The sequence below is a fragment of the Electrophorus electricus genome, chromosome 4 (genome assembly GCF_013358815.1).
Source record: "Electrophorus electricus isolate fEleEle1 chromosome 4, fEleEle1.pri, whole genome shotgun sequence".
NCBI lineage: Eukaryota > Metazoa > Chordata > Actinopteri > Gymnotiformes > Gymnotidae > Electrophorus > Electrophorus electricus.
The window spans coordinates 337,501-360,222 of NC_049538.1; the positions used below are offsets into that span (position 1 = coordinate 337,501).

The 22,722-nt window shown below is 51.4% G+C and overlaps 1 protein-coding gene across 1 annotated transcript in view; it reads right to left on the bottom strand.

Moving 5' to 3' along the window:
• Positions 1–22,605, bottom strand: part of triobpb (TRIO and F-actin binding protein b) — a 22,842-nt gene extending 237 nt beyond the window's left edge. Inside the window, exons 1-13 of the mRNA XM_035525673.1 lie at positions 22,456–22,605; positions 20,319–20,375; positions 20,144–20,212; positions 19,897–19,986; positions 19,700–19,809; positions 16,855–17,260; positions 16,221–16,446; positions 15,831–15,936; positions 2,650–2,809; positions 2,372–2,482; positions 1,435–1,521; positions 949–1,129; positions 1–585 (exon numbers count right to left, since the gene is read on the bottom strand). The exon at positions 1–585 is cut by the window's left edge and continues 237 nt beyond it. Coding sequence (XP_035381566.1) covers positions 968–1,129; positions 1,435–1,521; positions 2,372–2,482; positions 2,650–2,809; positions 15,831–15,936; positions 16,221–16,446; positions 16,855–17,260; positions 19,700–19,809; positions 19,897–19,986; positions 20,144–20,212; positions 20,319–20,375; positions 22,456–22,461 — 1,590 coding nt within the window. The 5' untranslated portion in view covers positions 22,462–22,605 and the 3' untranslated portion in view covers positions 1–585; positions 949–967. The remainder of the gene's footprint in view (positions 586–948; positions 1,130–1,434; positions 1,522–2,371; positions 2,483–2,649; positions 2,810–15,830; positions 15,937–16,220; positions 16,447–16,854; positions 17,261–19,699; positions 19,810–19,896; positions 19,987–20,143; positions 20,213–20,318; positions 20,376–22,455) is intronic.
• Between the last annotated feature and the right edge of the window lie 117 nt (positions 22,606–22,722).

Below are 22,722 nucleotides of genomic sequence, written 5' to 3' on the forward strand. Positions count from 1 at the left end.
TGGTTCGAGTCTCTGTGGCAGTCATAGCCCCGTCTACCCAGGGTCACACACAGGGCAGACGGCCTCCGGTAGTTCAGACTGATCTCAGAGCAGTTATGCTCTAATCGCTGTAATGCTGGAAGTGTGTGGGGACCCTGTTCACTGATCTCAGAGCAGTTATGCTACAGTACTGTCCTGGTTTCCCCCAAGCCAGCATCATGCGGGCGCCCAGAGCCCTGCAGCTCCTCACGGCTCTGGCCATGGGGGTCGCAGCACTAGACACCCCTGATTAACTGGTTCAGACTTACTCACGCACTCACTAGCCTTTGCTGTGCTGCACAGAGATGCTTCAGGATCTGACAGTTTTAAGTTTTTCTTTTGCAGTTTCCCAGGTTCCATTCCAGTTCTCTTTCCCCAGTACAGCAGGACAGCATTAAAGAAAACGGTGAAGTTATACATTATATACATGTAGCTCATTATAAAAAGAGTGCAGGCAGAGATTTAAGAGACCCAGTGCATCAGGTCAGCTGACACAGGTCCCTGTTCTTGATTGGCTGACTGGACTGAAATGAAAGGCAAATGGTACTCCCAGTTCCACCTCTTCAGCTGAAACAAACAACAGTATAAAAAAAAAAAGAGAAATCCCATTAAAACATCAGTAAGAAGTACGACAGCAAACACTCCCAGTCAGTCAGTGTTGTGATGGGGAGTCAGCGAGCTGGGTGAACTAGCCATTATCTGTGTGTGTTGGCGTACGGGTGGATAATACAGTGGGCTTTTGGTGTGTTATTGATTCTCCCTGTGCAGATGAGTAAAGATACATTCTGCTGTGCACATTAGTCTGTAGTTTATGCAGGTTCCCCCAGGCACTGTTACACACACCTGGTAGTATTACACATCCATACACTCCACTGTTACATATGCTTGGTAGGCCCACTGGGGGGAAACACGGAGGCTGTGCTGCAGTACCTGTGTTTGGCAGCAGGGGTCAGTGCTGCAGGCTGTTGCCAAGGCCCTGTCCCTCCTGCAGGGCAGCCATGGCTAGTCTGAGATGTTCACGCAGAGATTGAAGTTCCTGTTCATTCCGCTCCTTAAACACCTTCAGATCCTCACACACGCTCATATAGCGCTCACACACACTCTGCTTCTCCTACACACACACGCACGCGCGCGCACACACACACACACACACACACACGAATTTTGTGGACAGAGAACTTCAGATTTGTGGTGGGAGATTTTGATGATCTGATGTTTTAATGTATTTCACCTTCATTTGTTTGTTTTACCTTAAATTAGATCAATGATGATCAAAAAAATATTATTTTCTTTCTTACTCATTCAAAACAACCAGACCATCAGACTACCCCTCTCGCTCTCTATCTCTCTCTCACCCACACACACCCACCCACACACACCCACCCCTAGGCTGTCTCTCTGGGCTCCAGGACGTACCACATTGAGAAAATGCACTTCATTCCGTAGACACGTGATCTCCTTTTGTAAGTAGTTCACCTCAGTGTTCTTCACTCTCAGCAGCACCTCAACAGAACAGACAAAGAAGGAATAAATCCAGCACTGCGCCCACCACCCCCACACCATCACCCCCACACCACCCCACCACCCCCACACCATCACCACCCCACCCCATCATTACACCCCCACATCACCCCCACACCATCACCACCCCACATCACCCCCATCACCCCATCAACACCCCCACACCACCACCACCCCACCCCATCATTACACCCCCACACCACCACCACCCCACCCCATCATTACACCCCCACACCATCACCACACCACCCCCACACCATCACCACACCACCCCATCACCCCCACCACACCACCCCATCACCCCCACACCATCACCACACCACCGCATCACCCCCACACCATCACCACACCACCCCATAACCCCCACAGCACCACCACCCCCACCCCATCACCACACCATCATTACACCCCCCCACCACCATCACCACACAATCACCACCCCACCACCCCCACACCACCGCCCACCACCACCCCCACACCATCACCACATCACCCCCCACCACCACCCCCACACCATCACACCACCCCATCACCCCCACACCACCCCCCACCACCATCACCACATAATCACCACCCCACCACCATCACCACATAATCACCACCCCACCATCACCACCCCACCCCCACACCATCACCACACCACCCCATCACCCCCACACCACCATCACCACCCCATCACCCCCACACCACCACCCCCACACCATCACCACCCTACCCCCACACCATCACCACCCCATCAACACCCCCACACCACCACCATACTATCACCACCCCACCATCATCACACCCTGCACCTTCAGGAAGGTGGACTGAGCCAGTAGAGCTGCCTTACCTCCAACTCACACACTGTGCGCAGTTTGGTGTCACCAGTGGCAACCTCCTCCTGACCTGTGATGCAAGAGCGCATGCGTTGAATTTCTTCTGCTAAACGAGTGTGAAGATCCTACAGAGACAGAGAGAGAGAGAGAGAGAGGGAGAGAGAGAGAGGAGAGATGCAGAGGGAGAGGGACAGAGAGGGAAGCAGAATTTAGAATAATTACAAACACTTGCTCGCACAAAACAACTGCAAATTTCTCACCTCACATAAGTGTGCACGTGTGTGTTTCTGACCTGGTTTTCCCGGCGGAGTTGTTCCAGCTCTCTCTCCTGTATGTCTAGTTCTCTCTGTCTCACTCCACTGCTCTGCTGTGCCTGCGTCAGCTGCACACACTTCTGAGTATACTGCTCAGAGAGAGACTGTAACTCACGACGGAGACACACCACCTCCACCCTGGACACACACACACACACACACACACACACACACACACGTAAACCCCTGTAACTCGATTCCAGGACTGACAGGAGGTAAGCATGAGCTCTGACCATTGGATAAAAGAGCAGCGCCCTGGCACAGCATGAGTGTGTGTGAACCTGGTGTGTGTGTGTGTGTACACTCACTGTTGCTGGTCTGTGCGTGTGTGTGTGTGTACACTCACTGTTGCTGGTCGGTGCGCGTGTGTGTGCACTCACTGTTGCTGGTCTCTCTGTGGATCTGCTCTGTGTGTGTGTGTGTGTGTGTGTGTGTGTGTGTGTGTGTGTGTGTGTGTGTGTGTACACTAACTGTTGCTGGTCTCTCTGTGGATCTGCTCTGTGTGTGTGTACACTGTTGCTGGTCTCTGTATGTGTGTGCGTGTGCGCACTCACTGTTGCTGGTCTGTGCGTGTGCGCACTCACTGTTGCGGGTCTGTGTGTGTGCGTGTGCGTGTGCGCACTCACTGTTGCGGGTCTGTGTGTGTGCGTGTGCGTGTGCGCACTCACTGTTGCGGGTCTCTGTGTGTGCGTGTGCGTGTGCGTGTGCGCACTCACTGTTGCTGGTCTGTGTGTGCGCACTCACTGTTGCTGGTCTGTGTGTGCGCACTCACTGTTGCTGGTCTGTGTGTGCGCACTCACTGTTGCTGGTCTGTGTGTGCGCACTCACTGTTGCTGGTCTGTGTGTGCGCACTCACTGTTGCTGGTCTGTGTGTGCGCACTCACTGTTGCTGGTCTGTGTGTGCGCACTCACTGTTGCTGGTCTGTGTGTGCGCACTCACTGTTGCTGGTCTGTGTGTGCGCACTCACTGTTGCTGGTCTGTGTGTGCGCACTCACTGTTGCTGGTCTGTGTGTGCGCACTCACTGTTGCTGGTCTGTGTGTGCGCACTCACTGTTGCTGGTCTGTGTGTGCGCACTCACTGTTGCTGGTCTGTGTGTGCGCACTCACTGTTGCTGGTCTGTGTGTGCGCACTCACTGTTGCTGGTCTGTGTGTGCGCACTCACTGTTGCTGGTCTGTGTGTGCGCACTCACTGTTGCTGGTCTGTGTGTGCGCACTCACTGTTGCTGGTCTGTGTGTGCGCACTCACTGTTGCTGGTCTGTGTGTGCGCACTCACTGTTGCTGGTCTGTGTGTGCGCACTCACTGTTGCTGGTCTGTGTGTGCGCACTCACTGTTGCTGGTCTGTGTGTGCGCACTCACTGTTGCTGGTCTGTGTGTGCGCACTCACTGTTGCTGGTCTGTGTGTGCGCACTCACTGTTGCTGGTCTGTGTGTGCGCACTCACTGTTGCTGGTCTGTGTGTGCGCACTCACTGTTGCTGGTCTGTGTGTGCGCACTCACTGTTGCTGGTCTGTGTGTGCGCACTCACTGTTGCTGGTCTGTGTGTGCGCACTCACTGTTGCTGGTCTGTGTGTGCGCACTCACTGTTGCTGGTCTGTGTGTGCGCACTCACTGTTGCTGGTCTGTGTGTGCGCACTCACTGTTGCTGGTCTGTGTGTGCGCACTCACTGTTGCTGGTCTGTGTGTGCGCACTCACTGTTGCTGGTCTGTGTGTGCGCACTCACTGTTGCTGGTCTGTGTGTGCGCACTCACTGTTGCTGGTCTGTGTGTGCGCACTCACTGTTGCTGGTCTGTGTGTGCGCACTCACTGTTGCTGGTCTGTGTGTGCGCACTCACTGTTGCTGGTCTGTGTGTGCGCACTCACTGTTGCTGGTCTGTGTGTGTGTGTGTGTGTACACTCACTGTTGCTGGTCTGTCTGTGTGTGTGTGTGTGTGTACACTCACTGTTGCTGGTCTGTGTGTGTGTACACTCACTGTTGCTGGTCTGTGTGTGTGCGCACTCACTGTTGCTGGTCTGTGTGTGTGCGCACTCACTGTTGCTGGTCTGTGTGTGTGCGCACTCACTGTTGCTGGTCTGTGTGTGCGCACTCACTGTTGCTGGTCTGTGTGTGCGCACTCACTGTTGCTGGTCTGTGTGTGCGCACTCACTGTTGCTGGTCTGTGTGTGCGCACTCACTGTTGCTGGTCTGTGTGTGCGCACTCACTGTTGCTGGTCTGTGTGTGCGCACTCACTGTTGCTGGTCTGTGTGTGCGCACTCACTGTTGCTGGTCTGTGTGTGCGCACTCACTGTTGCTGGTCTGTGTGTGCGCACTCACTGTTGCTGGTCTGTGTGTGTGTGTGTGTGTACACTCACTGTTGCTGGTCTGTCTGTGTGTGTGTGTGTGTGTACACTCACTGTTGCTGGTCTGTGTGTGTGTACACTCACTGTTGCTGGTCTGTGTGTGTGTACACTCACTGTTGCTGGTCTGTGTGTGTGTACACTCACTGTTGCTGGTCTGTGTGTGTGTACACTCACTGTTGCTGGTCTGTGTGTGTGTACACTCACTGTTGCTGGTCTGTGTGTGTGTACACTCACTGTTGCTGGTCCTGTGTGTGTGTACACTCACTGTTGCTGGTCTGTGTGTGTGTACACTCACTGTTGCTGGTCTGTGTGTGTGTACACTCACTGTTGCTGGTCTGTGTGTGTGTACACTCACTGTTGCTGGTCTGTGTGTGTGTACACTCACTGTTGCTGGTCTGTGTGTGTGTACACTCACTGTTGCTGGTCTGTGTGTGTGTACACTCACTGTTGCTGGTCTGTGTGTGTGTACACTCACTGTTGCTGGTCTGTGTGTGTGTACACTCACTGTTGCTGGTCTGTGTGTGTGTACACTCACTGTTGCTGGTCTGTGTGTGTGTACACTCACTGTTGCTGGTCTGTGTGTGTGTACACTCACTGTTGCTGGTCTGTGTGTGTGTACACTCACTGTTGCTGGTCTGTGTGTGTGTACACTCACTGTTGCTGGTCTGTGTGTGTGTACACTCACTGTTGCTGGTCTGTGTGTGTGTACACTCACTGTTGCTGGTCTGTGTGTGTGTACACTCACTGTTGCTGGTCTGTGTGTGTGTACACTCACTGTTGCTGGTCTGTGTGTGTGTACACTCACTGTTGCTGGTCTGTGTGTGTGTACACTCACTGTTGCTGGTCTGTGTGTGTGTACACTCACTGTTGCTGGTCTGTGTGTGTGTACACTCACTGTTGCTGGTCTGTGTGTGTGTACACTCACTGTTGCTGGTCTGTGTGTGTGTACACTCACTGTTGCTGGTCTGTGTGTGTGTACACTCACTGTTGCTGGTCTGTGTGTGTGTACACTCACTGTTGCTGGTCTGTGTGTGTGTACACTCACTGTTGCTGGTCTGTGTGTGTGTACACTCACTGTTGCTGGTCTGTGTGTGTGTACACTCACTGTTGCTGGTCTGTGTGTGTGTACACTCACTGTTGCTGGTCTGTGTGTGTGTACACTCACTGTTGCTGGTCTGTGTGTGTGTACACTCACTGTTGCTGGTCTGTGTGTGTGTACACTCACTGTTGCTGGTCTGTGTGTGTGTACACTCACTGTTGCTGGTCTGTGTGTGTGTACACTCACTGTTGCTGGTCTGTGTGTGTGTACACTCACTGTTGCTGGTCTGTGTGTGTGTACACTCACTGTTGCTGGTCTGTGTGTGTGTACACTCACTGTTGCTGGTCTGTGTGTGTGTACACTCACTGTTGCTGGTCTGTGTGTGTGTACACTCACTGTTGCTGGTCTGTGTGTGTGTACACTCACTGTTGCTGGTCTGTGTGTGTGTACACTCACTGTTGCTGGTCTGTGTGTGTGTACACTCACTGTTGCTGGTCTGTGTGTGTGTACACTCACTGTTGCTGGTCTGTGTGTGTGTACACTCACTGTTGCTGGTCTGTGTGTGTGTACACTCACTGTTGCTGGTCTGTGTGTGTGTACACTCACTGTTGCTGGTCTGTGTGTGTGTACACTCACTGTTGCTGGTCTGTGTGTGTGTACACTCACTGTTGCTGGTCTGTGTGTGTGTACACTCACTGTTGCTGGTCTGTGTGTGTGTGTGTGTACACTCACTGTTGCTGGTCTGTGTGTGTGTGTGTGTACACTCACTGTTGCTGGTCTGTGTGTGTGTGTGTACACTCACTGTTGCTGGTCTGTGTGTGTGTGTGTACACTCACTGTTGCTGGTCTGTGTGTGTGTGTGTACACTCACTGTTGCTGGTCTGTGTGTGTGTGTGTGTACACTCACTGTTGCTGGTCTGTGTGTGTGTGTGTGTACACTCACTGTTGCTGGTCTGTGTGTGTGTGTGTGTACACTCACTGTTGCTGGTCTGTGTGTGTGTGTGTGTACACTCACTGTTGCTGGTCTGTGTGTGTGTGTGTGTACACTCACTGTTGCTGGTCTGTGTGTGTGTGTGTACACTCACTGTTGCTGGTCTGTGTGTGTGTGTGTGTACACTCACTGTTGCTGGTCTGTGTGTGTGTGTGTACACTCACTGTTGCTGGTCTGTGTGTGTGTGTGTGTACACTCACTGTTGCTGGTCTGTGTGTGTGTGTGTGTACACTCACTGTTGCTGGTCTGTGTGTGTGTGTGTGTACACTCACTGTTGCTGGTCTGTGTGTGTGTGTGTGTACACTCACTGTTGCTGGTCTGTGTGTGTGTGTGTACACTCACTGTTGCTGGTCTGTGTGTGTGTGTGTACACTCACTGTTGCTGGTCTGTGTGTGTGTGTGTGTGTGTGTGTGTGTACACTCACTGTTGCTGGTCTGTGTGTGTGTGTGTGTACACTCACTGTTGCTGGTCTGTGTGTGTGTGTGTGTGTGTGTGTACACTCACTGTTGCTGGTCTGTGTGTGTGTGTGTACACTCACTGTTGCTGGTCTGTGTGTGTGTGTGTGTGTGTGTGTGTACACTCACTGTTGCTGGTCTGTGTGTGTGTGTGTGTGTGTGTGTACACTCACTGTTGCTGGTCTGTGTGTGTGTGTGTGTGTGTGTGTACACTCACTGTTGCTGGTCTGTGTGTGTGTGTGTGTGTGTGTACACTCACTGTTGCTGGTCTGTGTGTGTGTGTGTACACTCACTGTTGCTGGTCTGTGTGTGTGTGTGTGTGTGTGTGTGTGTACACTCACTGTTGCTGGTCTGTGTGTGTGTGTGTGTGTGTGTGTGTACACTCACTGTTGCTGGTCTGTGTGTGTGTGTGTGTGTGTGTACACTCACTGTTGCTGGTCTGTGTGTGTGTACACTCACTGTTGCTGGTCTGTGTGTGTGTGTGTGTACACTCACTGTTGCTGGTCTGTGTGTGTGTGTGTGTACACTCACTGTTGCTGGTCTGTGTGTGTGTGTGTGTGTACACTCACTGTTGCTGGTCTGTGTGTGTGTGTGTGTGTACACTCACTGTTGCTGGTCTGTGTGTGTGTGTGTGTGTACACTCACTGTTGCTGGTCTGTGTGTGTGTGTGTGTGTACACTCACTGTTGCTGGTCTGTGTGTGTGTGTGTGTGTACACTCACTGTTGCTGGTCTGTGTTTGTGTGTGTGTACACTCACTGTTGCTGGTCTGTGTGTGTGTGTGTACACTCACTGTTGCTGGTCTGTGTGTGTGTGTGTACACTCACTGTTGCTGGTCTGTGTGTGTGTGTGTGTGTGTGTGTGTACACTCACTGTTGCTGGTCTGTGTGTGTGTGTGTGTGTGTGTACACTCACTGTTGCTGGTCTGTGTGTGTGTGTGTGTGTGTGTACACTCACTGTTGCTGGTCTGTGTGTGTGTGTGTACACTCACTGTTGCTGGTCTGTGTGTGTGTGTGTACACTCACTGTTGCTGGTCTGTGTGTGTGTGTGTGTGTGTGTGTGTGTACACTCACTGTTGCTGGTCTGTGTGTGTGTGTGTGTGTGTGTACACTCACTGTTGCTGGTCTGTGTGTGTGTGTGTGTACACTCACTGTTGCTGGTCTGTGTGTGTGTGTGTGTACACTCACTGTTGCTGGTCTGTGTGTGTGTGTGTGTGTACACTCACTGTTGCTGGTCTGTGTGTGTGTGTGTGTGTACACTCACTGTTGCTGGTCTGTGTGTGTGTGTGTGTGTACACTCACTGTTGCTGGTCTGTGTTTGTGTGTGTGTACACTCACTGTTGCTGGTCTGTGTGTGTGTGTGTGTACACTCACTGTTGCTGGTCTGTGTGTGTGTGTGTACACTCACTGTTGCTGGTCTGTGTGTGTGTGTGTGTGTGTGTGTGTACACTCACTGTTGCTGGTCTGTGTGTGTGTGTGTGTGTGTGTACACTCACTGTTGCTGGTCTGTGTGTGTGTGTGTACACTCACTGTTGCTGGTCTGTGTGTGTGTGTGTACACTCACTGTTGCTGGTCTGTGTGTGTGTGTGTACACTCACTGTTGCTGGTCTGTGTGTGTGTGTGTGTGTGTGTGTGTACACTCACTGTTGCTGGTCTGTGTGTGTGTGTGTGTGTGTACACTCACTGTTGCTGGTCTGTGTGTGTGTGTGTGTGTGTGTACACTCACTGTTGCTGGTCTGTGTGTGTGTGTGTGTGTGTGTGTGTGTACACTCACTGTTGCTGGTCTGTGTGTGTGTGTGTGTGTGTGTACACTCACTGTTGCTGGTCTGTGTGTGTGTGTGTGTGTGTGTACACTCACTGTTGCTGGTCTGTGTGTGTGTGTGTGTGTGTACACTCACTGTTGCTGGTCTGTGTGTGTGTGTGTGTGTGTGTGTACACTCACTGTTGCTGGTCTGTGTGTGTGTGTGTGTGTGTGTACACTCACTGTTGCTGGTCTGTGTGTGTGTGTGTGTGTGTGTGTGTGTACACTCACTGTTGCTGGTCTGTGTGTGTGTGTGTGTGTGTGTACACTCACTGTTGCTGGTCTGTGTGTGTGTGTGTGTGTGTGTACACTCACTGTTGCTGGTCTGTGTGTGTGTGTGTGTGTGTACACTCACTGTTGCTGGTCTGTGTGTGTGTGTGTGTGTGTGTGTACACTCACTGTTGCTGGTCTGTGTGTGTGTGTGTGTGTGTGTACACTCACTGTTGCTGGTCTGTGTGTGTGTGTGTGTGTGTGTGTGTGTACACTCACTGTTGCTGGTCTGTGTGTGTGTGTGTGTGTGTGTGTGTGTACACTCACTGTTGCTGGTCTGTGTGTGTGTGTGTGTGTGTGTACACTCACTGTTGCTGGTCTGTGTGTGTGTGTGTGTGTGTGTGTGTGTACACTCACTGTTGCTGGTCTGTGTGTGTGTGTGTGTGTGTGTGTGTGTACACTCACTGTTGCTGGTCTGTGTGTGTGTGTGTGTGTGTGTGTGTGTGTACACTCACTGTTGCTGGTCTGTGTGTGTGTGTGTGTGTGTGTGTGTACACTCACTGTTGCTGGTCTGTGTGTGTGTGTGTGTACACTCACTGTTGCTGGTCTGTGTGTGTGTGTGTACACTCACTGTTGCTGGTCTGTGTGTGTGTGTGTGTACACTCACTGTTGCTGGTCTGTGTGTGTGTGTGTGTACACTCACTGTTGCTGGTCTGTGTGTGTGTGTGTGTACACTCACTGTTGCTGGTCTGTGTGTGTGTGTGTGTACACTCACTGTTGCTGGTCTGTGTGTGTGTGTACACTCACTGTTGCTGGTCTGTGTGTGTGTGTGTGTACACTCACTGTTGCTGGTCTGTGTGTGTGTGTGTGTACACTCACTGTTGCTGGTCTGTGTGTGTGTGTGTGTACACTCACTGTTGCTGGTCTGTGTGTGTGTGTGTGTACACTCACTGTTGCTGGTCTGTGTGTGTGTGTGTGTACACTCACTGTTGCTGGTCTGTGTGTGTGTGTGTGTACACTCACTGTTGCTGGTCTGTGTGTGTGTGTGTGTACACTCACTGTTGCTGGTCTGTGTGTGTGTGTGTGTACACTCACTGTTGCTGGTCTGTGTGTGTGTGTGTGTACACTCACTGTTGCTGGTCTGTGTGTGTGTGTGTGTACACTCACTGTTGCTGGTCTGTGTGTGTGTGTGTGTGTACACTCACTGTTGCTGGTCTGTGTGTGTGTGTGTGTACACTCACTGTTGCTGGTCTGTGTGTGTGTGTGTGTACACTCACTGTTGCTGGTCTGTGTGTGTGTGTGTGTGTACACTCACTGTTGCTGGTCTGTGTGTGTGTGTGTGTACACTCACTGTTGCTGGTCATGTGTGTGTGTGTGTGTACACTCACTGTTGCTGGTCTGTGTGTGTGTGTGTGTGTACACTCACTGTTGCTGGTCTGTGTGTGTGTGTGTGTGTACACTCACTGTTGCTGGTCTGTGTGTGTGTGTGTGTGTACACTCACTGTTGCTGGTCTGTGTGTGTGTGTGTGTGTACACTCACTGTTGCTGGTCTGTGTGTGTGTGTGTGTACACTCACTGTTGCTGGTCTGTGTGTGTGTGTGTACACTCACTGTTGCTGGTCTGTGTGTGTGTGTGTGTGTACACTCACTGTTGCTGGTCTGTGTGTGTGTGTGTGTGTACACTCACTGTTGCTGGTCTGTGTGTGTGTGTGTGTGTACACTCACTGTTGCTGGTCTGTGTGTGTGTGTGTGTGTACACTCACTGTTGCTGGTCTGTGTGTGTGTGTGTGTGTACACTCACTGTTGCTGGTCTGTGTGTGTGTGTGTGTGTACACTCACTGTTGCTGGTCTGTGTGTGTGTGTGTGTACACTCACTGTTGCTGGTCTGTGTGTGTGTGTGTGTACACTCACTGTTGCTGGTCTGTGTGTGTGTGTGTGTACACTCACTGTTGCTGGTCTGTGTGTGTGTGTGTGTACACTCACTGTTGCTGGTCTGTGTGTGTGTGTGTGTACACTCACTGTTGCTGGTCTGTGTGTGTGTGTGTGTACACTCACTGTTGCTGGTCTGTGTGTGTGTGTGTGTACACTCACTGTTGCTGGTCTGTGTGTGTGTGTGTGTACACTCACTGTTGCTGGTCTGTGTGTGTGTGTGTGTACACTCACTGTTGCTTGTGTGTGTGTGTGTGTGTGTACACTCACTGTTGCTGGTCTGTGTGTGTGTGTGTGTACACTCACTGTTGCTGGTCTGTGTGTGTGTGTGTGTGTACACTCACTGTTGCTGGTCTGTGTGTGTGTGTGTGTGTACACTCACTGTTGCTGGTCTGTGTGTGTGTGTGTGTGTACACTCACTGTTGCTGGTCTGTGTGTGTGTGTGTGTACACTCACTGTTGCTGGTCTGTGTGTGTGTGTGTACACTCACTGTTGCTGGTCTGTGTGTGTGTGTGTACACTCACTGTTGCTGGTCTGTGTGTGTGTGTGTACACTCACTGTTGCTGGTCTGTGTGTGTGTGTGTACACTCACTGTTGCTGGTCTGTGTGTGTGTGTACACTCACTGTTGCTGGTCTGTTGTGTGTGTGTGTACACTCACTGTTGCTGGTCTGTGTGTGTGTGTGTACACTCACTGTTGCTGGTCTGTGTGTGTGTGTGTGTGTGTGTGTGTACACTCACTGTTGCTGGTCTGTGTGTGTGTGTGTGTGTGTGTACACTCACTGTTGCTGGTCTGTGTGTGTGTGTGTGTGTGTGTGTGTACACTCACTGTTGCTGGTCTGTGTGTGTGTGTGTGTGTGTGTACACTCACTGTTGCTGGTCTGTGTGTGTGTGTGTGTGTACACTCACTGTTGCTGGTCTGTGTGTGTGTGTGTGTGTACACTCACTGTTGCTGGTCTGTGTGTGTGTGTGTACACTCACTGTTGCTGGTCTGTGTGTGTGTGTGTACACTCACTGTTGCTGGTCTGTGTGTGTGTGTGTACACTCACTGTTGCGGGTCTGTGTGTGTGTGTGTACACTCACTGTTGCTGGTCTGTGTGTGTGTGTGTACACTCACTGTTGCTGGTCTGTGTGTGTGTGTGTACACTCACTGTTGCTGGTCTGTGTGTGTGTGTGTACACTCACTGTTGCTGGTCTGTGTGTGTGTGTGTGTGTGTGTACACTCACTGTTGCTGGTCTGTGTGTGTGTACACTCACTGTTGCTGGTCTGTGTGTGTGTACACTCACTGTTGCTGGTCTGTGTGTGTGTACACTCACTGTTGCTGGTCTGTGTGTGTGTACACTCACTGTTGCTGGTCTGTGTGTGTGTGTGTGTGTGTGTGTGTACACTCACTGTTGCTGGTCTGTGTGTGTGTGTGTGTGTGTGTACACTCACTGTTGCTGGTCTGTGTGTGTGTGTGTGTGTGTACACTCACTGTTGCTGGTCTGTGTGTGTGTGTGTGTGTGTGTGTGTACACTCACTGTTGCTGGTCTGTGTGTGTGTGTGTGTGTGTGTGTGTACACTCACTGTTGCTGGTCTGTGTGTGTGTGTGTGTACACTCACTGTTGCTGGTCTGTGTGTGTGTGTGTGTACACTCACTGTTGCTGGTCTGTGTGTGTGTGTGTACACTCACTGTTGCTGGTCTGTGTGTGTGTGTGTACACTCACTGTTGCTGGTCTGTGTGTGTGTGTACACTCACTGTTGCTGGTCTGTGTGTGTGTGTACACTCACTGTTGCTGGTCTGTGTGTGTGTGTACACTCACTGTTGCTGGTCTGTGTGTGTGTGTGTGTGTGTGTGTGTGTACACTCACTGTTGCTGGTCTGTGTGTGTGTGTGTGTGTGTACACTCACTGTTGCTGGTCTGTGTGTGTGTGTGTGTGTACACTCACTGTTGCTGGTCTGTGTGTGTGTGTGTGTGTACACTCACTGTTGCTGGTCTGTGTGTGTGTGTGTGTGTACACTCACTGTTGCTGGTCTGTGTGTGTGTGTGTGTGTACACTCACTGTTGCTGGTCTGTGTGTGTGTGTGTGTGTACACTCACTGTTGCTGGTCTGTGTGTGTGTGTGTGTGTACACTCACTGTTGCTGGTCTGTGTGTGTGTGTGTGTGTACACTCACTGTTGCTGGTCTGTGTGTGTGTGTGTACACTCACTGTTGCTGGTCTGTGTGTGTGTGTGTACACTCACTGTTGCTGGTCTGTGTGTGTGTGTGTACACTCACTGTTGCTGGTCTGTGTGTGTGTGTGTACACTCACTGTTGCTGGTCTGTGTGTGTGTGTGTACACTCACTGTTGCTGGTCTGTGTGTGTGTGTGTGTGTGTGTGTGTGTGTGTACACTCACTGTTGCTGGTCTGTGTGTGTACACTCACTGTTGCTGGTCTGTGTGTGTGTACACTCACTGTTGCTGGTCTGTGTGTGTGTACACTCACTGTTGCTGGTCTGTGTGTGTGTGTGTGTGTGTGTGTACACTCACTGTTGCTGGTCTGTGTGTGTGTGTGTGTGTGTACACTCACTGTTGCTGGTCTGTGTGTGTGTGTGTGTGTGTGTGTGTGTGTGTACACTCACTGTTGCTGGTCTGTGTGTGTGTGTGTGTGTGTGTGTGTACACTCACTGTTGCTGGTCTGTGTGTGTGTGTGTGTGTGTGTGTGTACACTCACTGTTGCTGGTCTGTGTGTGTGTGTGTGTGTGTACACTCACTGTTGCTGGTCTGTGTGTGTGTGTGTGTACACACTCACTGTTGCTGGTCTGTGTGTGTGTGTGTGTGTGTGTGTGTACACTCACTGTTGCTGGTCTGTGTGTGTGTGTGTGTGTGTGTACACTCACTGTTGCTGGTCTGTGTGTGTGTGTGTGTGTGTACACTCACTGTTGCTGGTCTGTGTGTGTGTGTGTGTGTGTACACTCACTGTTGCTGGTCTGTGTGTGTGTGTGTGTGTGTGTGTGTGTGTGTGTACACTCACTGTTGCTGGTCTGTGTGTGTGTGTGTGTGTGTGTGTGTGTACACTCACTGTTGCTGGTCTGTGTGTGTGTGTGTGTGTGTGTGTGTACACTCACTGTTGCTGGTCTGTGTGTGTGTGTGTGTGTACACTCACTGTTGCTGGTCTGTGTGTGTGTGTGTGTGTGTACACTCACTGTTGCTGGTCTGTGTGTGTGTGTGTGTGTGTACACTCACTGTTGCTGGTCTGTGTGTGTGTGTGTGTGTGTGTGTGTGTATACACTCACTGTTGCTGGTCTGTGTGTGTGTGTGTGTGTGTGTGTATACACTCACTGTTGCTGGTCTGTGTGTGTGTGTGTGTGTGTGTGTGTGTGTATACACTCACTGTTGCTGGTCTGTGTGTGTGTGTGTGTGTGTGTGTGTGTATACACTCACTGTTGCTGGTCTGTGTGTGTGTGTGTGTGTGTGTGTGTGTATACACTCACTGTTGCTGGTCTGTGTGTGTGTGTGTGTGTGTGTGTGTGTATACACTCAGTGTTGCTGGTCTCTGTGTGGATCTGCTCTGTGTGTGTGTACACTCACTGTTGCTGGTCTCTATGTGCATCTGCTCTGTGGGTGTGTGTGTGTGTGTGTGTGTGTGTGTGTGTACACTCACTGTTGCTGGTCTCTGTGTGCATCTGCTCTGTGGGTGTGTGTGTGTGTGTGTGTGTGTGTGTGTGTGTGTGTGTACACTCACTGTTGCTGGTCTCTGTGTGCATCTGCTCTGTGTGTGTGTGTGTGTGTGTGTGTGTGTGTGTGTACACTCACTGTTGCTGGTCTCTGTGTGCATCTGCTCTGTGTGTGTGTGTACTCACTGTTGCTGGTCTCTGTGTGCATCTGCTCTGTGTGTGTGTGTGTGCACTCACTGTTGCTGGTCTGTGTGTGTGTGTGTGTGTGTGTGTGTGTATACACTCACTGTTGCTGGTCTGTGTGTGTGTGTGTGTGTGTGTGTGTGTGTGTATACACTCACTGTTGCTGGTCTGTGTGTGTGTGTGTGTGTGTGTGTGTGTATACACTCAGTGTTGCTGGTCTCTGTGTGGATCTGCTCTGTGTGTGTGTACACTCACTGTTGCTGGTCTCTATGTGCATCTGCTCTGTGGGTGTGTGTGTGTGTGTGTGTGTGTGTGTGTGTACACTCACTGTTGCTGGTCTCTGTGTGCATCTGCTCTGTGGGTGTGTGTGTGTGTGTGTGTGTGTGTGTGTGTGTGTGTGTGTACACTCACTGTTGCTGGTCTCTGTGTGCATCTGCTCTGTGTGTGTGTGTGTGTGTGTGTGTGTGTGTGTACACTCACTGTTGCTGGTCTCTGTGTGCATCTGCTCTGTGTGTGTGTGTACTCACTGTTGCTGGTCTCTGTGTGCATCTGCTCTGTGTGTGTGTGTGTGCACTCACTGTTGGTGGTCTTTGTGTGGATCTGCTCTGTGTCCTCTAAGGCTTTTAGATTTCTGCACCTCACGCTCCAGCTCTTCCTGGTGAGCCTTCTTCAGGACCTCCATAGCTGCGTGCACACGCACACAAACAGTTCAGTTTTAAATCAGTAATGATGTCTTCCATGTCAGATGAATTTGTTAATTTCACCAGTCTAGACTATTTGTTAGCCCTGCCCCTCTCTCACCAGTTCAGTCTAGGCTGTGTTCTGGCTAGCCCCGTGCCCTGTGCACACCAGTCTGGTTTTATCTGAGGTCTTTATCTCTATCTCACTGATGGGTGTGTCATTGCTAGGTGTGCCTACACACGTTTCCTGTGCGTTCGTGTGTGTGAGAATGTGTGTGTGTGTCTCACCACATGCCGTGGCCCGTGCCTCCTCCTTTAACTCTCTCTCTCTCTCTCTCTCCAGCTCTTCTGTCTGACGAACATGTTGTCTCTGCAGCTCTTCCAGGACCTCCTTATGGACACGCTCCATCTGCTCCAAACACGCGCGCCACCCGCCCTCTCCGCCCACACACACGCACCCTCCCACCCCCCCCGCACCCCGCGCACGCTCCAGCTGCTGCCTCAGAGACGCCACCTAGCGGACAGAGAGGGACACAGAGGGAGAAAGGTAAAGCCCAATGCAGCGGGACGGATGGAGGGACGACCCTGCGCCCAGCGGGACTGAACGGAGGTGACGTCACCGCAATCTGGACATCACAAAACAGAAACCCCCCACACAGAGAAAACACGACCTCCCTGGTATGTTCTACGAGGTGTGAACACACACTACTGAGCTCCACACACACACACAGTACAGTTCTATGTTAGTGACTATAACACAGACCCAGAAACACTTTAGCCAAAGCAGCTGAACTGAAGGAGATGTACGTGTGTGTGTGGGTGTCTTTAACTAAAGCATTCTGGGTCACTGGTTTAGATCAACAGATGGATTGTTAATTTGCATTTGTTGTTTTGCAAATTGAAAATCATCTGCACGCACTACCTCCCTCTGTAGCGCCTCATTGGCTGACGGACCAGACCGCAACCCCAGCACAGGAAGTGACCTCATCTCTTTGAGTGGCAGACGTTCAAACTCCACCCATTTCTGCTCTATCTCCTCCTCAATTCGTTTCTGGTCTGAAGAGTGGCCCAGCCCCTTACGCAACAGCACCGCCTCCCATGAGTCACCCCGCCTCCTCTCCTCCTGCCCTTGGCCGAGCTCATGGACCTGTCCTTCCCCAGCTTCTCTCTGATTGGCTGGGGAAGGAGGTGTGGCTACAGGAGAAAGCTCTACATAATCAAATCTACGATGGGTGGAGTTTGCAGCAGAGAGGATTTCTGATTGGGAGAGCAGATGATGGGATGACGTATGACGAGAGTTCACTTTAATGCTACTGTTGTCTGGCAGCCTGGAGAGAGAGAGAGAGAGAGAGAGAGAGAGAGAGAGAGAGAGAGACCGTATGAGGTCTGGGTTAGTGTGTGAGAGACTGACCGTGTAAGGGGGGGGGTGTGTGTGTGTGAGAGACTGACCGTGTAAGGGGGGGTGTGTGTGTGTGAGAGACTGACCGTGTAAGGGGGGGTGTGTGTGTGTGAGAGACTGACCGTGTAAGGGGGGGTGTGTGTGTGTGAGAGACTGACCGTGTAAGGGGGGGTGTGTGTGTGTGAGAGACTGACCGTGTAAGGGGGGGTGTGTGTGTGTGAGAGACTGACCGTGTAGGGGGGGGTGTGTGTGTGTGAGAGACTGACCGTGTAAGGGGGGGTGTGTGTGTGTGAGAGACTGACCGTGTAAGGGGGGGTGTGTGTGTGTGAGAGACTGACCGTGTAAGGGGGTGTGTGTGTGTGTGAGAGACTGACCGTGTAAGGGGTGTGTGTGTGTGTGTGAGAGACTGACCGTGTAAGGGGGGGTGTGTGTGTGTGAGAGACTGACCGTGTAAGGGGGGGTGTGTGTGTGTGAGAGACTGACCGTGTAAGGGGGGGTGTGTGTGTGTGAGAGACTGACCGTGTAAGGGGGGGTGTGTGTGTGTGAGAGACTGACCGTGTAAGGGGGGGTGTGTGTGTGTGAGAGACTGACCGTGTAAGGGGGGGTGTGTGTGTGTGAGAGACTGACCGTGTAAGGGGGGGTGTGTGTGTGTGAGAGACTGACCGTGTAAGGGGGGGTGTGTGTGTGTGAGAGACTGACCGTGTAAGGGGGGGTGTGTGTGTGTGAGAGACTGACCGTGTAAGGGGGGGTGTGTGTGTGTGAGAGACTGACCGTGTAAGGGGGGGTGTGTGTGTGTGAGAGACTGACCGTGTAAGGGGGGGTGTGTGTGTGTGAGAGACTGACCGTGTAAGGGGGGGTGTGTGTGTGTGAGAGACTGACCGTGTAAGGGGGGGTGTGTGTGTGTGAGAGACTGACCGTGTAAGGGGGGGTGTGTGTGTGTGAGAGACTGACCGTGTAAGGGGGGGTGTGTGTGTGTGAGAGACTGACCGTGTAAGGGGGGGTGTGTGTGTGTGAGAGACTGACCGTGTAAGGGGGGGTGTGTGTGTGTGAGAGACTGACCGTGTAAGGGGGGGTGTGTGTGTGTGAGAGACTGACCGTGTAAGGGGGGTGTGTTGTGTGTGAGAGACTGACCGTGTAAGGGGGGTGTGTGTGTGTGAGAGACTGACCGTGTAAGGGGGGTGTGTGTGTGTGAGAGACTGACCGTGTAAGGGGTGTGTGTGTGTGAGAGACTGACCGTGTAAGGGGGGTGTGTGTGTGTGAGAGACTGACCGTGTAAGGGGGGTGTGTGTGTGTGAGAGACTGACCGTGTAAGGGGGGTGTGTGTGTGTGAGAGACTGACCGTGTAAGGGGGTGTGTGTGTGTGAGACTGACCGTGTAGGGTGTGTGTGTGTGAGAGACTGACCGTGTAAGGGGTGTGTGTGTGAGAGACTGACCGTGTAAGGGGGTGTGTGTGTGTGAGAGACTGACCGTGTAAGGGGTGTGTGTGTGTGTGAGAGACTGACCGTGTAAGGGGGTGTGTGTGTGTGTGAGAGACTGACCGTGTAAGGGGTGTGTGTGTGTGTGAGAGACTGACCGTGTAAGGGGTGTGTGTGTGTGTGAGAGACTGACCGTGTAAGGGGTGTGTGTGTGTGTGAGAGACTGACCGTGTAAGGGGTGTGTGTGTGTGTGAGAGACTGACCGTGTAAGGGGTGTGTGTGTGTGTGAGAGACTGACCGTGTAAGGGGTGTGTGTGTGTGTGTGAGAGACTGACCGTGTAAGGGGTGTGTGTGTGTGTGAGAGACTGACCGTGTAAGGGGTGTGTGTGTGTGTGAGAGACTGACCGTGTAAGGGGTGTGTGTGTGTGTGAGAGACTGACCGTGTAAGGGGGTGTGTGTGTGTGTGTGAGAGACTGACCGTGTAAGGGGTGTGTGTGTGTGTGTGAGAGACTGACCGTGTAAGGGGGTGTTGTGTGTGTGTGAGAGACTGACCGTGTAAGGGGTGTGTGTGTGTGTGAGAGACTGACCGTGTAAGGGGTGTGTGTGTGTGTGAGAGACTGACCGTGTAAGGGGTGTGTGTGTGTGTGAGAGACTGACCGTGTAAGGGGTGTGTGTGTGTGTGAGAGACTGACCGTGTAAGGGGTGTGTGTGTGTGAGAGACTGACCGTGTAAGGGGTGTGTGTGTGTGAGAGACTGACCGTGTAAGGGGTGTGTGTGTGTGAGAGACTGACTGTGTAAGGGGTGTGTGTGTGTGAGAGAGAGAGAGACTGACTGTGTAAGGGGTGTGTGTGTGTGTGTGTGACTGACTGTGTAAGAGGTGTGCGTGTGACTGACTGTATAAGAGGTGTGTGTGTGTGTGTGTGTGTGTGTGTGTGTGTGTGTGTATGACTGACTGTGTAAGGTCCGGACAGCTGATGGGTCTGATGCTTTTCCTCAGAACCTCAATCCAGTTCCTCCTGATACCAGCTGTCATAGCTGAGAGAGTGACTACACCATCCTCCGTCTGGAAGAGGGGTGAGCAGTTACATGTCAGACAACGTGACCAGTTACACGTCAGACGTGATCAGAGATCAGCGATGGGGTCCCTCACCTGGATCTGGAAGCCGTAGTTTCTATCCACGTCAAACTCTGAGACTTTCACGCATGACCTGAGATCAATTTCACCATCCAGCTCATCTTTCTACACAAACAAACCCAGGAATAGCTCAACACACTAGAGCACACACACACACGCGCAAGCAGACACACGCACGCATGCAGACACACATGCAGTCATATGCACACGCGCAGTCTCACACACGTGCAGTCTCACGGCTGTTCACATGCACACTCCTAACCTCTTCTGCTCCAGAGTCTCTGTAGTACTTCAGTCCTGCATCTGTCAGCACAAACCAGTGCTTCTTCCACTGCACGCACACCCACACACACACAGAGGAGAATCACACACTTCACATTTGAATTGTATTTCTCAGTGTTGAAGATTTATCAAAATATAGTAATATGATGCTGTACCTCTCCACTTTCATCCAGTTTGGACATCCATCCCTTCTTAAAATTAAGCAGGTCAGGCTATGGAAGCAGGAGAGAGAGAAAGAGAGAGAGAGAGTTTTTTAGTCTCTCAAACCGGGTTTGTGTCACTAAGTAAAGACAACAGCTCTTGTGCTCACGTGTGATTGGACTGACATGCACGTTAGCCGCCTTACACATGAGGGCTGGGAAAGTTACTTTAGAAATGTATTCCATTACAGATAAATGACGACCTATTAAAAATAGATCTGTGCATCTGTAACCTAATGCCTAGGGTTACTAGATTAAAATAACAATCTGTTTACTCTGATTACTTTGTAACCCACTAACGGCAGTGCCAGTCAGCATGGCACCAACAAGCTCCCACAAGTCCCTGTGTTTTCTGTGTGCAGACGTGTTAAAGTTGTGCACATAGCACCACAACCAGTGGGACAGCACTGGGAGAAATGTCAACTCCACCAGTGTAAACAACCCAGAGAAGTGAAGAATGATCAGGAGTTCTCAAACCCAACCTGGGTTGCCATGTTGGAGTATTCCACACACACAGATCTACATCACAATCTCATGGACTCGTGGGTTTGAACCTTTTGTTGTGGCTGTGCTCCCATAAGAAATCCCGTGTTTGAGTCAGGGGCTCGTAATCTGGGTTCTTCCCTCCAACCACACCATATCGACTGGGTGAGAGGGTAGAGTTTAGGGTTTAGGACTATAACGGGTGTAAAAGTTCTTGTCTCATAACAACTGAGGTACGCATTATAACAGTCTGTTTCTAGATGTGTATTACAAGTGTGAAGTCGCCTGTGAGACCTAACACACATCCTGGGTGTGAACTGGATGCAGGGTACATACTGAACCACTTAAATACACACAGACCACACAGTACACATATTAAAAAAGACCTCCATTAAACCCATGAAAACAGACCTGGTCACTCCATTAAAACCATTAAAACAGAAGGAAAAACAGAGATTCTTGTTCTGAGTCCCGCTAGCAACTTCAAATTTAGCAGATCACGTTTTTCAAATGTATCAGATCTCTGATTACTGTCTATTTTCTGTAACAGACCAGTTACCTTTTTTTTTACTCTGACTACGTAACGCTGTCCCAAGCCGCTCACTGCCACCAAACCCTGCACACAACCCAGTGTTACCCAACACAGATGTGTGTGCAGACAGGACAGACCAATGAAATGTGAAAATTAGCAGGAAAGATCACAAAGGCCAACACAGATGAAGTGAGAATGAGGAAACAAACTCTCATTCACTCACACACGAACCCATGCGCACTCTCTCATACTCTCACTCACACACACAGTGAGTGCAGTAAGGAAATAAAATGCTAATCACAATTATTAAGATTAGGATACATCTGCATTTCACCATGCTTACTCTCTGTAACACACCACTCCCCCAAAGTCACACACAACTGGTTACAAAACACTACACCAGTTCCATACTGAGGAAACGTTCAGCACTGCTAATGAGAGCTGTACCCAAACTCAAGGCCAGTGACCTATTCATTGCATTCAAGAATTCTAGATCTAGGTGATTTAGCCAGATCTAATTTACTACATCAAGGTGATTTATGCGTCAGGTAAAAGCTTCAAATGACTCATAACGCGTAGAAAAGCTTGCAGGCGTCTGCAGCGTAGTCCACCTTCAGCCTTGAGCCACCGAATCACCAGCACAGAGTGGAGTGAGGAAGGTGTTCAGTGCAGAGTCAACAGCACAGTGAGGAAGGTGTTCAGTGCTGCTAGCCTAAATGGCTTTTTATTTTAATTATTAAACTGAGCTTTGCGGCTCAGAGCTGTGGGTGGTTCGGTCAGTGCTTCTCTCAGCAAACATCCAGCACGACAGCACGAATAACAGGAACAGGGCTCGGGCGGGCCACACAAACCTTTCCATCAGAGACTGCGCTCCGCGACAGTGCCCCCGCCACGCGACCACCAGCAGGCTTCTGCACGGGCACAGCCCTGACCTTCCAAAAAACCTCCCGCGCGCACACAACACGGGAGGCTCGGGACAAGCTGCCATTACCGGGAGACGCGGAAAGATTCACGCACGCGATAACGTCACGCTGCTGAAGAATCTTAAACGCGCGGCTCGCGTTAAAGCAAACTTACCGTCATGTTTCCGATCCAGGAGGCAAACGAACAACCGCGCGGGGGCTAGAGGAGCATTCGCGCGGCTAGGCCACGCGCTCAGGGACCAGAGCCAGCAAGCCTTCAGACGAAGCTTCGCGAGCCAGGCTGCCGCGCGCGGATCTGCTTCTCTCGAGCACTTCCACCCACACGCAGCTCGCGGTTTCCTGGGCGGTTCCCTCGCGCAGGGTTCAACAAGCACTCAGCAACACCAATCACAACACCACAGGCAGGCACCTATGCTGCTGT